The following is a 14455-nucleotide window of genomic DNA, read 5'->3' on the forward strand; positions in this document are numbered from 1 at the left end:
GTACGAGATAACTATAATTCTCATGCAATCCCGAAAGGGGGGGGGGGTCATCACAGACAAACATGACATTAAATCGTTATCACTGATGTATTGTTTAGGGCCAGTTGAAGGACGCCTCCGGGTGCGGGAATTTTTCCCTGCATTGAAGACCTGTTGGTGACCTTCTGCTGTTGTATGTTTTTCTATGGTCGGGTTGTTGTCTCTTTGACACATTCCCCATTTCCATTCTCAATTTTATTATATGAACAAGAACAAACAGCTCTACGTTGCTTTGACATTTATCAATTTTCAGGAAACATTGCGAAAAATGATCTTCAATATTTCGAAAACATGTGAAATAAAATTGCTAACACGGTGGACCGTCGAGTGTCAACAAACGTAGTAGACTTGTTCACTGAAAAGACGAGGATAATGGTTTCATCTGACATTTGTTATGCATTCCCAGTTTTGATCATGATATATTTAAAAAGACGTACTTTTTTTCAATCTATGTAACTAGAAAATTCCAAATTGAAATATCTCTTCATCTGGACCGACTTGGCATCTACTACGTTTGGACGGGTCCATTTCATTAGTAAGGTGATCGATAAATATTACGGAGTTTGACAGAAAAGGAAAACGAACTTATTGTTATGTGTTTTCAACAAGGGTTTCGTTCCGCTAAATTATTTGCGCAAACAAAGTTTGTCTATTTTTAGATTACAGGTAATCATTTGACACTACGCATTAACCTGTGTAGTGATTTTGATTTTACGATAAATGTATGAATGAACGATAATTTTATGAATGAACAAGAGCACCTGACCTCTTAAAGAAACACAAATTAAACATAAAAAACCGTATTTAATAGGAGATAATTCAGTTAAATTTTCAATACTAAATCAACAACTGAAATGAATCCTTATTTTGTTGAAACATCGTACGAACGGCGGAAAACGGAATCGCAGTTATAAAAATGTACTTTTTTCACTCGGACTTCTATGTTATTTGATAGTCAAACGGTTGACCCTTTAAATACAAAAATACATCTACAAGAACATATTCTGAAACTTCTTAAATCCACTAACGTTTTTTTAAAGTTTCAAGCTATGTATTGCATTGGAAAACATACATAGGTGTTAAAGAATGACAGACCAGGAGCCTGTTTAACAAAATACTATGGCTTGATATGGGCGGAGTCTCTGATCTGGGTCACAAAGATGGCCATACGCGATAGCATAAAAGCAATTGCTTTAAAAATAGACCAAAACACAAAAATTTAACACTGTGCAATGAACCGGGAAAATGAGGTCACGGTCAAATAAAACCTGCGCAACTGACATAAAAATCATAAAATATTTCCATACACCAAATATAGTTGACCTATGGCATACAGTATTAGATAAAAAGACCGAAACTCAAAAACTTAACTTTGACCACTGAACCATGAAAATGAGGTCAAGGTCACATGACATCTGCCCGCTAGACATGTACACCTTACAATCATTCCATACAACAAATATAGTAGACCTATTGCATATAGTATGAGAAAAATAGACCAAAACACAAAAATTTAACTATAACCACTGAACCATGAAAATGAGGTCAAGGTCAGATGACACCTGCCAGTTGGACATGTACACCTTACAGTCCTTCCATACACCGAATATACTAGCCCTATTGCTTATAGCATCTGAGATATGGACTTGACCAAAACTTAACCTTGTTCACTGATCCATGAAATGAGGTCGAGGTCAAGTGAAAACTGTCTGACAGACATGAGGATCTTGCAAGGTACGCACATATTAAATATAATTATCCTATTACTTATAATAAGAGAGAATTCAACATTACAAAAATTTGAACTTTTTTTCAAGTGGTCACTGAACCATGAAAATGAGGTCAAGGACATTGGACATGTGACTGACGGAAACTTCGTGACATGAAGCATCTATATACAAAGTATGAAGCATCCAGGTCTTCCACCTTCTAAAATATAGAGCTTTTAAGAAGTGAGCTAACACTGCCGCCGCCGCCGCCGCCGCCGGATCACTATCCCTATGTCGAGCTTTCTGCAACAAAAGTTGCAGGCTCGACAAAAAACCAGAATGTATCAGCATAAAGTCTGGATTAGCTTACAGACAGGAGTATACCCAAGAAGCAATAGTTCAGTTAAAAGACTGTTTGGTGGCTATAAATAGGTCTACTCAGGAAAAATAATTATATTGCTTGGTAAGAGGATTATTACCTTTAATATATAGACATGTCTTCTAGAAGTCATGTAATGCTCTCTGATGGAAGGCTGGTTCATAGACAGTGTCAGAGGTATACATAGGGGACTTCAGAAATAACCTGGCAATGACCTAACTTATAAACAATATGAAGAGAAGAAGTTGATGTGCTTCCAATGGTTTTAGTTGATAATCCAGATTTGTGTTCTCTCAATCCATTTATGACTTTTGAACAACAGTAAACTACTCTTGCCGTTATTCAAAATAAGACAAAATCATAAAATGTTCAGATCATATTCACTGAAAAAACTAAAAACAAAACTTTATAAATTTCATGTACCAAAGTGCTTTTTGTGGATTTAACTTCAGCAGGAACATTCAGAGCTGAATACTGAAAGCCAATGATGTATTAGAACTGAGACAGCTGAAAGCTATATAACCAAGGCTATACATGAGGAATGATTTGATTGATATTCCAACACTTGTTTCTTGTAAACATTCACCAGTGCCACTTCAATACTTCACCAGCAACACTCATGACCAAAGGCTTGCAAGCCAAAAATGCTAAATATGTGAGAGCAATAAAACCAAATAGTCTTCAACAGAACAGTCAAAACTTTGTTAGGTCAACTTTGGCAATTGTCTTTGCACCCTTAGTTTAGGCACAATGAGATAATTTTTATTAAGTTGTAAATGTATCATTAAAATCGTGCTTATTGGAGCAATTGCTACTGAACTAATGGTACCCTCAAAGGCTAGTATTTTTAAACAAGCAGTGTACTAAACAAACGGTATGAAAAAACAAATGATCCTTCTTTCATGCACATAACATGTGTCTTCAATGACCTAAATATAGGTATTCTCCAGACCTAAACTTCTTAATGCCAAAGATATACAAAATGTAAGAGCATTCAAAACAAAAGGGTTAAATACCTAATTGGTATATAGCCAGAAGTCTATTCACTTTGAAACTTGGTTATTTAGTAAAATAAGCTAGCATTAAATAAAATTCCTTTGTCATTCTTCTGAAAACATGAGTTTGAAACTTAATCTTACTCATCTCACTGTCTTCTTACTGTCATAATTTGTGGGTTGCTCTCATAAATAAGTCAATATCCTAATATTAAACTGATTAAGAACATATCATATAAAAAACTTTTCCTGCGTACACGTTTAAATAATGTATTACATCATAATTATATCTCCAGCTGATGGGAGTTTCTCATATTCAGTTTCTAAAACTATTAACTATTGATGTCGTGGAATGAAGAGTATCACACAGTAATAAATTGAATGGCTTCCATACCTTATCCTAATTAAAACATATTCAACTTTGGGGAGGGGAATTGAAGTATCACTGATTAATAAAAATATGTAGGTTTACTCTGTATTTCATGTTGATTACTTTAATCATGAGTAGATTCCTAGATAAATAATACAATTGAACATTGTGTAAAATATCTGACATTTGTATTCTTTTAAGTTTCCAGATTTCATGGACAAAAGTTGATCAAATCTCTTTTCTAAATGTTAGATATTTTAATCATGTGTATATTAGAGATATTCTGAACCTACATAATTTTTACCTTTTAATCTTGTGTAAGATGTCAAAAATTTATAGTCTCTGAATTTTCCAGATGTCATGCACATAAGTTGATCAAATATCTTTAAATCATTTGTTATATGTCATTCATTTGACCCTTCTGATATAAAGGAAAGTATGATTGTCATTTACACTGAAATTTTTAGTACATTATAAATTTATAATTTATAATTTATAATTCATGTATTAACCCTTAAAACCTACAATACCATTGCATTATGGTAGTATAAAATCAATGTGAGTAACCCTTTGACCAACTATTTTTAAAAGTGTGTTTTGCTAAAATCTTTTATATTGTAAATAAGATTACAGCAATATGTGGTAACCAATGTCAATTAGACAGTAAACCAACAAAACAAATTTTTGCCCAATTAGATAACAATGGACCAACATCAAAACCGTAAAACAAGCTCAAATGAGTGATTATTATAGCATGTTGATTCCATGTTTGTAATGATCTCTATTTTTAATATCATAATGATTTTATTATCTCACCTAGGATTATCTTCAGTTACATTGGCCTTGATGAATGCAAGAAGCTGGTCTAAGAAGTTCAAGGACACATTTGGTTTCCATGGATCTCTCATTTCCTGTATACAAAAGTATTATTGACACTATATTCAACTTAATACTCAAGTTACCAATAAACATATGAATCCCAAACCCTCCTTACTGACAATAAATATGAACAATACATGTATTAAGTGCTCCATAACAGTAGTAAAGAAAAGCCCTATCTGCAATAGATTATTAAATACAATGAGGCATATATTTTGCTGGTAATTCGATTAAGATTCATCTCAATTCAGTTTAACATTTTGAAAGGGGGTCAATAGACTCATTGAAGATGAGGGAGGGGATATCCCAATACTTAATTGGTATGTTGTGGTGGGATATTCTAACCGATTATGATTTAATTGGCTGGTGTCCACAATCAGTTTTGATGTTGCAAGCAAGAGTGATTGGATACAATGTTGTGCAATCAGTGTACTGTTTCAAGGATTATTTAAATGTTTTATTTTGATCACTTGCAAGTATTAGAATGGGAATTACAGTATTATGGAAGGAAAGCAAATTATATTAATAATACATGGATGATGGGTATCAGAGCAACTTTTCACACTATAATGCACTATAAGTCTCAATTACAATTGTCTGGGTGGCGGGTGCTGACAAAAAGTGCCTTCTTCAGCTGGACCCTTAACAAAAATGTGTACTAGTTCAGTGATAATGAACTTCATACTCAATATATAAAAGAAATGAAATGTCATTCTTTCCCCTCAAAGTTCTAACCTGTAACTGATTGGGTATATCCAGTGTATTGATTGTTTCAAGTCTGTGAACAATGCCATCATCGTCTCTGTAACCACAAACTATCTTAGGTATACCAACTAGGTAACTCTGAGCCCACCACTTTATCAACTTAAACCTGAAAAATAAAGTTCATTTTAAGATTGTGTGTAACCTGTACTTCTGATGATCAATTTTCAAGCAGGTCTAATATTAGTAAGATATCTTTTGAAATGCTTAATGAATACCATATACACTTTTATGTAATGTGTAATGTTTTGTAGCTTAAAAGTTCATCTTCTTGTACATTCATCAAAATAAAAAATTTGTATAGGATGTTTTTCTCAATTTTTTGGAGGGTAACTTTTAATGTCTTTAACTTCGTCATTTTTAAATCCTATACTTCTTTTATTTAACTTATGTGTCATCTGTTATATTCTAATGAAAAAAGCCTACACACACTAACCTCTCATATAAAGGAGAAAAGTTTACAGTTATAGGATGGCATGATTCCTTTAGGATGCTTTTGGACATCATTGTCTTATACAAAACTGTATTGTAACTTTGACCTTCTCCTTAGATGTGAATAGGGATCTTCCTCTTATTGTATTTAACCATAAATCTGAGTAAGGTGTCAATCCAATATGATGTAATGATTTAGCATCTGGAAATCACTTTTTGTTTGCACAAAGAGTGATTTATTTAACTAGCTTATACCTTGACTGTTGACATGTTGATCTCAAAATCACTAAGGATTTTCTATTATTATAAGTGACCAGAAGTCATAAGTTTAAAAAACTATCAACCTGATTTTAAGTGTTTAAGATAGAATCCTGAAATTCAAAAGGCTGACTTGACTATTGACTGATATATTTTTATAGATCCAATTTTTGTACCCTGTGCTTTTTTCATTCCCTTGGGTAAAAAACCCAACAAAACAGGCTCTCAATCCAAGACTTTTGTAGTATTGTATATAGTTCTATTTCGTTTTTTTTGGTTACTGATTGAGTGCAGTTGTACCTTTGAAAGTTTTGTCTTTGTCTATTGTATTCTATTTCTCTGTTTGTTTTGAATTCCACATATTTATAGCCTTCACAACCAGATGTTGTGTCCATGGCATCCACTTCTCCTGAGAAAACTGAAACAAAAGCAGTATTAAAACATGGAAATGCATAATAAATAACAAAATAATTTGTAAATAGGAACCATAATAAAGGTTTAACTTCAAATGTTGGTAAAGTCCGTTTCAAAATCAAATTGTCTCAGATTAACTAAAAAGAACTTAATGTGTCAGTTTTTAAATTTATATACTTAGAAATAGCCAGACTGTTAGTCATTGTTGAACATTGGAGGACATCTGAAGTAATTTCTCAATCATAGGAGCAATTAAAGTTTTGTAGAAGTAGGGGATGAGTTGCATACTGGTATTTTTTATTACATGGTAATGATACAGTTCTTGAAGGACACTGTAAATTTCCCTATATTAGTTATTTGGTCAACAAAGGTCATGGCATAAGAGCTACATGTAACCAGGTAATACCCATAAAGTATTAAACATATATACTTATTGTGTGCATTGTAATAAATCATTTATGTTCAGTAAGTCTAAATCACCAAAAGTAAAGTGATTTTAATAGAGAAGATTGTAGCTGAATGTTTAATAAACACAGCCAGTACTGCTTATTTTGATATGGATGTTTTACCTAAGGAATGTGATTCCAATCTACCTCTAACAACTGTAGAATATTCTTCATTGTTGTTAACAGGTTCTGTTGTAACTGGAGAGCCATCTGGTTTATCTGTAAATTAGATAAAATTTATAATAGTAGACATTCTTTAAATATTAAATCAGAAATCAGAAATTAGCAAAACAAAAGTGCTAACCCAGTGCCTCTGGAGAAGACAGTTAAAGCAATTTGTACACATTATATGCATGTATTTTGGAATGCAAAAAAATTGACTTAAAAGATGCTTAATGGTTTGAATTTATGCTTAACATATGCTAGATGTCCATGACCTTGAACAACTTTTCATTTCATTAAACTACATCAGTATAATTATTGTCACATTTATATTTATATATTGTTATATTTTTTCTTATGAACCATTGACAAAAGGACTTGTTGTCTTGTATTGCATTGTTTCATGTTAACCGTGCCTGGAAATTTAGAAATGATCCATGTAAACTTGTCGCTTCTTTAAAGAAACTTGTTCTAAAAGGTTACCTATTCAACACTGTAATAAGATCATTGAATATTGTTTTTATGGGTATAAATATTGATTTTGTTATCAGTAAATTAAAAACCAACTAAATATTACTAGTTATATACATACATATTCATGGATCTACAATCTGTCGATACCTGTAACTTGGCATTGCACAAGGTCATGTTTTTCTCTGGCTGTTTATGACATCTTTACACTAAATCCATTGGATGTTGGATGTGTAGGGATTGATAGTTTAGTCTTAGATGCATGATTTTTTTATTAGTTGTTAGTGGCTTTGAACTAGCTGTCAGATAGCTGCAAGTACTCTCAGATCTGTTCATTGTGTCTTTTTGTGTCGGGATGTATAAGTACCCGGCCACGTCCACTTGTTTTTTTTTGTCCATCTGATGATTTAAGCCTTTTTCAACTGATTTTTATAGTTCGTTCTTATGTTGTACTGTTATACCACTGTCCCAGGTTAGGGGGAGGGTTGGGATCCTGCTATCATGTTTAACCTCGCCACATTATTTATGTATGTGCCTGTCCCAAGTCAGGAGCCTGTAATTCAGTGGTTGTCGTTTGTTTATGTGTTACATATTTGTTTTTCGTTAATTTTTTTACATAAATAAGGCTGTTAGTTTTCTCGTTTCAATTGTTTTACATTGTCTTATCGGGGCCTTTTATAGCTGACTATGTGGTATTGGCTTTGCTCATTGTTGAAGGCCGTACGGTGACCTATAGTTGTTAATGTCTGTGTCATTTTGGTCTTTTGTGGATAGTTATCTCATTGGCAATCATACCACATCTTCTTTTTTATATATGTTGTTAACTCATAGTCATATATAATTGTTAACCCTTTTAAAGATGTAGATATATTGTGTATGTTCTACAATCCTTAAATCTAGTTATACCTGCTGTGACATATTGTTCAAATTTCCATCCCCAACAACTCATTTCATCCTGTCTTTCTGTCATGTCTGCTTTATTTTTCTTCCTGTGTTCAGTCTCAAACTCACACATATATATTGTATTGTTATATTTAGTGATTGCTATCAACCAATCATCTCTGTTTTCATAAGGTGTACACAGCAATTTAGTTAGCAATCCTCTCCAACATATAAAATCTGTATGTAAATCTCTGGAATAATAATAGAAATGTTCAGTTAACATGTAAAATCATATATTTAAATTTATTATAACCAGGAATGCACTTTGCAGTGCTGCTGCTTAGAACAGGGGAAAAACCTGCACTCAAAATATTAAAATATAACAATGACAAGTCTGTATATAAAAAGCAGAAGATCCAAAATATGTACAGCCACAAATATTAGATCAAAATTTGAGATTACAACACAAATAAAATTAAGAGGTCATTACTTTGACATATACAATGTATAATGTAATGTGCCAAAAAGAGGTTACTTTTACATATAATTATAAATATTTGGGCATCACTTTTATACCCAGTGGAAAATTTATTCAATGTAAAGATGAACTGTACAAAACATCAATGAAAGCATGTTTTTAATTACAACAATGTATGTCAACGTCAAACCCTAGTGTTTCAACTTTACTTCATTCATATGACCATACTGTAAAACCAATTTTAACCTATGGATGTGAAGTCTGGGGCATGTTTTCTGTAAACCGAGCTGCATGTAAGAAAAATTTGTAAGGGTTCTGCAGAACCCAGGGTCTTGCCTACTTTTGCTGTAAATCGCAGGCTCAACAAAAATGAGGAAAAAAATCAATAAAATATTCCTCTTGATACAATCTTTTGATTTTATTTACTTCTGGGTATTATCTTATGAACATAATTAAGCTTCTGTCCAAGTTTGGTACAAACCCAGGATAGTTTAAGAAAGTTATTGAATTTTAAAAAACTTTAACCACAGAGTGAATGTAATGTTTCCCCGCAGAAAAAAACTAAGTCCATTTAAAAGTAAAATATGGAAAAAACGGATTTATTTTTTTACAAAATTTACTTCTGGATACTATCTTATGATCATAAACAAGCTTCTGTCCAAGTTTGGTACAAACCCAGGATAGTTTAAGAAAGTAATTAAATTTTTAAAAACTTTGACCACAGAGTGAATGTAATGTTTCCCCGCAGAAAAACTAAGTCCATTTATAAGTAAAATACGCAAAAAATGGAATTTTATTTTTACCAAATTTAATTACTTCTGAATATTATCCTAGGATCATTAACAAGCTTCTGTCCAAGTTTGGTAGAAATCCAGTATAGTATATAAGAAAGTTATTAAAATTTCAAAAACTTTAACCACAGAGTGAATATTTGTGGATGCTGTCGATGACGACGACCCATGACGACGACGGAATGTAGGATTGCTTAGTCACGCATTTTTGACTAAAGTCGAAGGCTCAACAAAAATGATCAATATATTTTAGAAAAGGTGTTTTCAAATCATACATCTGAAAAATCACATATCAAATTTATGAAATATGTTCTAGGTGTAAATAAGATTGATTGATTGTTGGTTGCTTAACGTCCAGTGGCAAATATTTCATGCATATTCAGGACGAGAACAAGTTAACAATAAATACAATAGGTAGGTTGTTGTAATAAAGGCCATCTAGGATGATGGTCGGGGAAATTTGGACTGCCACTGGAAAATGAGGGTTTCACTGAAATGTCTCGCCTTCTTTACTAATCATTGATTTTATGTTGATAGTCCTAAGTATAAAGCTTGATTACAACTGTCACATAAACTTAACATTAACCAAGATAGCTAAACAAAGACCAATGAACCATGAAAAAGAGGTCAAGGTCAGATGAACCATGCCAGGCAGACATGTACAGCTAACAATGCTTCCATACAACAAATATAGTTGACCTATTACTTATAGTTTAAGAAAAACAGACCAAAACACAAAAACTTAACACTGTGCAATGAAATTGAGGTCATGGTCAAATAAAACCTGCGAGACTTACATATAGATTATAAAATATTTCCATACACCAAATATAGTTGACCTTTGGCATATAATATAAGATAAAAAGGCCAAAACTCAAAAACTTAACTTTGACCGCTGAACCATGAAAATGAGGTCAAGGTCAGATGACATCTGCTTGCTAGACATGTACACCTTACAATCATTCCATACAACAAATATATTAGACTTATTGCATAAAGTATGAGAAAAACAGACCAAAACACAAAAACTTAACTATAACCACTGAACCATGAAAATGAGGTCAAGGTCAGATGACACCTTCCAGTTGGACATGTACACCTTACAGTCCTTCCATACACTGAATATACTAGCCCTATTGCTTATAGTATCTGAGATATGGACTTGACCACCAAAACTTAACCAGTTGTTCACTGATCCATAAAATGAGGTCAAGGTCAAGTCAAAACTGTCTGACAGGCATGAGGACCTTGCAAGGTACGCAAATACCAAATATAGTTATCCTATTACTTATAATAAGAGAGAATTCATCATTACAAAAATTCTGAACTTTTTTTTCAAGTGGTCACTGAACCATGAAAATGAGGTCAAGGACATTGGACATGTGATTGACAGAAACTTCGTAACATGAGGCATCTATATACAAAGTATGAAGCATCCAGGTCTTCCACCTTCTAAAATATAAAGCTTTTAAGAGGTTAGCTAACGCCGCTGCTGCCGCCGTAGCCGTAGCCGGATCTTTATCCCTATGTCGAGCTTTCTGCAACAAAAGTTGCAGGCTCAACAAAAACCAGTATCTACTCTTTCACAAAATTTATCAAAGATAAGCTATATAAAAACTATCTCCATTTCTGGAAGGAAAATATAAATAAAGTATTACAATCAGATCAAGGTAAACTTACTACATGTACCTATTTTTCCTTTAAAACTCTATTTTGTTTTGAAAAATATTTGGATCTAAAAGATTTTAGATTAAGACAATCAATCTGTAATACTAGAATAAGCACTCATCCATTAAGGATTGAGACTGATAGTATATGCCAAACTTTATGTGAATAGAACACTGAGAAAATGTTTATACTGTACTTTAAATAAAGTTGAAGATGAGATATACTTTGTAACTGAATGTCAACTATATATTGATAACAGAAATGAGTTTTTTACTGAAATTTCTCTAAATTGTAATAATTTTCCAATCTTTAGACAATTTTTCAAAGTTTTTATAGCTATCTACACCAGAAAATTTAAATGTGTATAAATGTTTAGGAAAGTATTTATCTAAAAATCAAGAGATAAGGAGAAGTTCAAAAATAATAAATGCAAATTAGCCACAAATAGACATATTTTGAGTGGTATATATGATTTTAAATGGTATATTTTATAGATGTAAATTGTATTTTCTGGTTCTGTCCTGGCCTTTTATAGCATTTTTAATAGTATTAAACAATGTTGTTTTCTTATATGTCTTGAATTTATGTCTAATCTTATGTACTTGTATATAATGTCATGAAAGCTCTTTATATGGCCCTTTCATTGGAAATAAAATATTCTTATTCTTATAAGAAATCATATTGCAGCTATTTCTAAATCAAACAAACATGAACCAGGAATGAGTATAAGTATTTCATCATAAATAATAAAGTTCATTTGTTAATATTTATGAATTGGTGTTGGAGTATCTTTACACAGAGCTCTTCAGTTTATTGATTCATAATGAACAAGAATCCAAATTGGCAATATCCACAAACTGGTGTACAATAGGTGTAAGAACTTGACATTTATTTCAGTGCTTAAATAATCAAAATTATTTTTAACATTTGCATCAAATATAATAAACCATTTATCCACAAGCATTTGATTACACAGGACTCAGAACATTTGGGCCAATTAAGCATTTGGAATTAGAAAGAGAAGTATATAGTGTTGCATGAACCTAGCTCTCCATCTGGGGAACTATAAACAGGCTATTATTTAAAGTTGGAATTATTTTTAATTATGGAATTTGTTTAATTTTCTGTGCTGGAAATTTTTAATAAATTCCATGTTTATTTGGTATAATAATGTTTTGAGCGGTTCATAACACTTTCCATATAATGTATTTTGTATAGATAGTGTTGTGCGCGGCACAGTACATTCTATTGAAAATGTACTATCTCCTTTGTAAAAGAAAGTGTTGTGCGCAGCACAGACCATTGAAGTACAGAATAAGCATGGAATTTACTAGAAATTTCAAGCACAAGAAATTATAAAAATTCCATGATTAATAATAATTCCAAGTTTAAATAATAGCCTGTTTATAGTACTTTAAGTTTTAACTGATTGGGGTAGTCTGCATAAATTGTGGAACACATTTCACAAAGAAAATAAAAGCATCATTGTTTAAGTTAGAATCTGTCATTCTATAAAATTGAGAATGGAAATGGGGAATGTGTCAAAGAGACAACAACTCGCCCAAATAAAAAACAACAGCAGAGGGTCACCAACAGGTCTTCAATGTAGCGAGAAATTCCCGCACCCGGAGGCGTCCTTCAGCTGGCCCCTAAACAAATATATACTAGTCCAGTGATAATGAACGCCATACTAATTTCCAAATTGTACACAAGAAACTAAAATTAAAATAATACAAGACTAACAAAGGCCAGAGGCTCCTGACTTGGGACAGGCGCAAAAATGCGGTGGGGTTAAACATGTTTGTGAGATCTCAACCCTCCCCCTATACCTCTAACCAATGTAGTAAAGTAAACGCATAACAATACACACATTAAAATTCAGTTCAAGAGAAATCCGAGTCTGATGTCAGAAGATGTAACCAAAGAAAATAAACAAAATGACAATAATACATAAATAACAACAGACTACTAGCAGTTAACTGACATGCCAGCTCCAGACTTCAACTAAACTGACTGAAAGATTATGATTTCATCATATGAACATCAGGCACAATCCTTCCTGTTAGGGGTTTAGTATCATACCATCATAACATATATGAGAAGAACATAACCCGTGTCATGCCAACAACTGTTTTTAGAATAAATGTGTTTAGTTCCGATGCAAAGACCTTATCAGTGACTCAATATTAACGCCAAAATATGCAATCTTTAATGACTTGACAACAGTATCGTAATTATATCCCTTCTTAATAAGTCTATTCAAAGGTTTTGTAAGTTTCTGAGGTGAATACTGACACCTTTGTGCTTTATAAAGAATATTACCATAAAAAATTGGATGTGAAATACCTGAACGTATTAGAAGTCTGCATGTTGAGCTATATTTACGAATGATGTCTTTATACCGATGATAAAATTTAGTAAATGTTTTGACTAGTTTGTGATATCGAAAACCCTGGTGTAATAATTTTTCAGTAATACATAAATTTCTCTCGTTAAAATCTAAAACATTGTTACATACACGAGCGAATCGTACAAGTTGAGATATATAAACACCGTAAGATGGTGACAAGGGTCCGTCACCATCTAAAAACGGATAATTAACGATAGGAAATGAAAAATCATCCCTTTTATCATAAATTTTAGTATTCAGCTTTCCATTAGTGATATAGATATCAAGATCGAGAAAAGGGCAGTGGTTATTGTTAGTATTAGCTTTATTTAAAGTAAGTTCAACAGGATAAATTTCATTAATATACATACTGAAGTCGTCATTATTGAGAGCCAAAATATCATCCAAATATCTAAAAGTATAATTAAATTTGTTTATCAGATGTTGTTTCGTTATGACTACCTTTTGTTCTGATTAATTCCATCTTTTGTTTGTAGTTGAAATTTAGACTTGTTACATAAAATCCAATGGAGAATGAAATCCAAATATTCTTTTTTACTTTCATCTTTGCGTATCATTTCTTTGTATCCTATGGTTAGGTCAAAGTTTACAGTATTTGGATTTCTAGGAGGTATAAAATATTTCATGTTTGATCTGTTATGGTTGAAGAGTCTATTTTTGTCAATTGAATAATTTCCAATCTCGTTTGGTTTTCTGAAAACGGGAGGCTTTCTGTCAAATCTATTAGTAGGATGTGTCCTAAATGATATGCTTTTATTTTCGGTTTCTGTGCTTGATTGTAACTTTTCTCTTTCCCTATAGTCAACTGTTCGTTTCATTGTGGCTGTTTGTAAATCAAATCGAAAGTGAAAATACAAAAATAGAACAGGAAACAATATTTTATCCAATCAGAGCAAGTTTAATGAAATCT

At 32.3% G+C, this 14455-nt stretch overlaps 1 protein-coding gene across 2 annotated transcripts in view; it reads right to left on the reverse strand.

Moving 5' to 3' along the window:
• LOC139487648 (decapping and exoribonuclease protein-like) overlaps positions 1–14406 on the reverse strand; it is a 39202-nt gene extending 24796 nt beyond the window's left edge. Inside the window, exons 1-6 of one of the 2 annotated variants that reach the window (XR_011655851.1) lie at positions 13987–14406; positions 8223–8449; positions 6807–6902; positions 6124–6241; positions 5107–5242; positions 4309–4403 (exon numbers count right to left, since the gene is read on the reverse strand). Coding sequence is in view for 1 of the 2 variants with exons in the window: in XM_071272597.1 (XP_071128698.1) it covers positions 4309–4403; positions 5107–5242; positions 6124–6241; positions 6807–6902; positions 8223–8449; positions 13987–14363 (1049 nt within the window). In the remaining variant the exon portion in view is untranslated. The remainder of the gene's footprint in view (positions 1–4308; positions 4404–5106; positions 5243–6123; positions 6242–6806; positions 6903–8222; positions 8450–13986) is intronic. The other variant, XM_071272597.1, reaches the window with a different exon arrangement.
• Between the last annotated feature and the right edge of the window lie 49 nt (positions 14407–14455).

The sequence above is a fragment of the Mytilus edulis genome, chromosome 9 (genome assembly GCF_963676685.1).
Source record: "Mytilus edulis chromosome 9, xbMytEdul2.2, whole genome shotgun sequence".
NCBI classification, from domain to species: domain Eukaryota; kingdom Metazoa; phylum Mollusca; class Bivalvia; order Mytilida; family Mytilidae; genus Mytilus; species Mytilus edulis.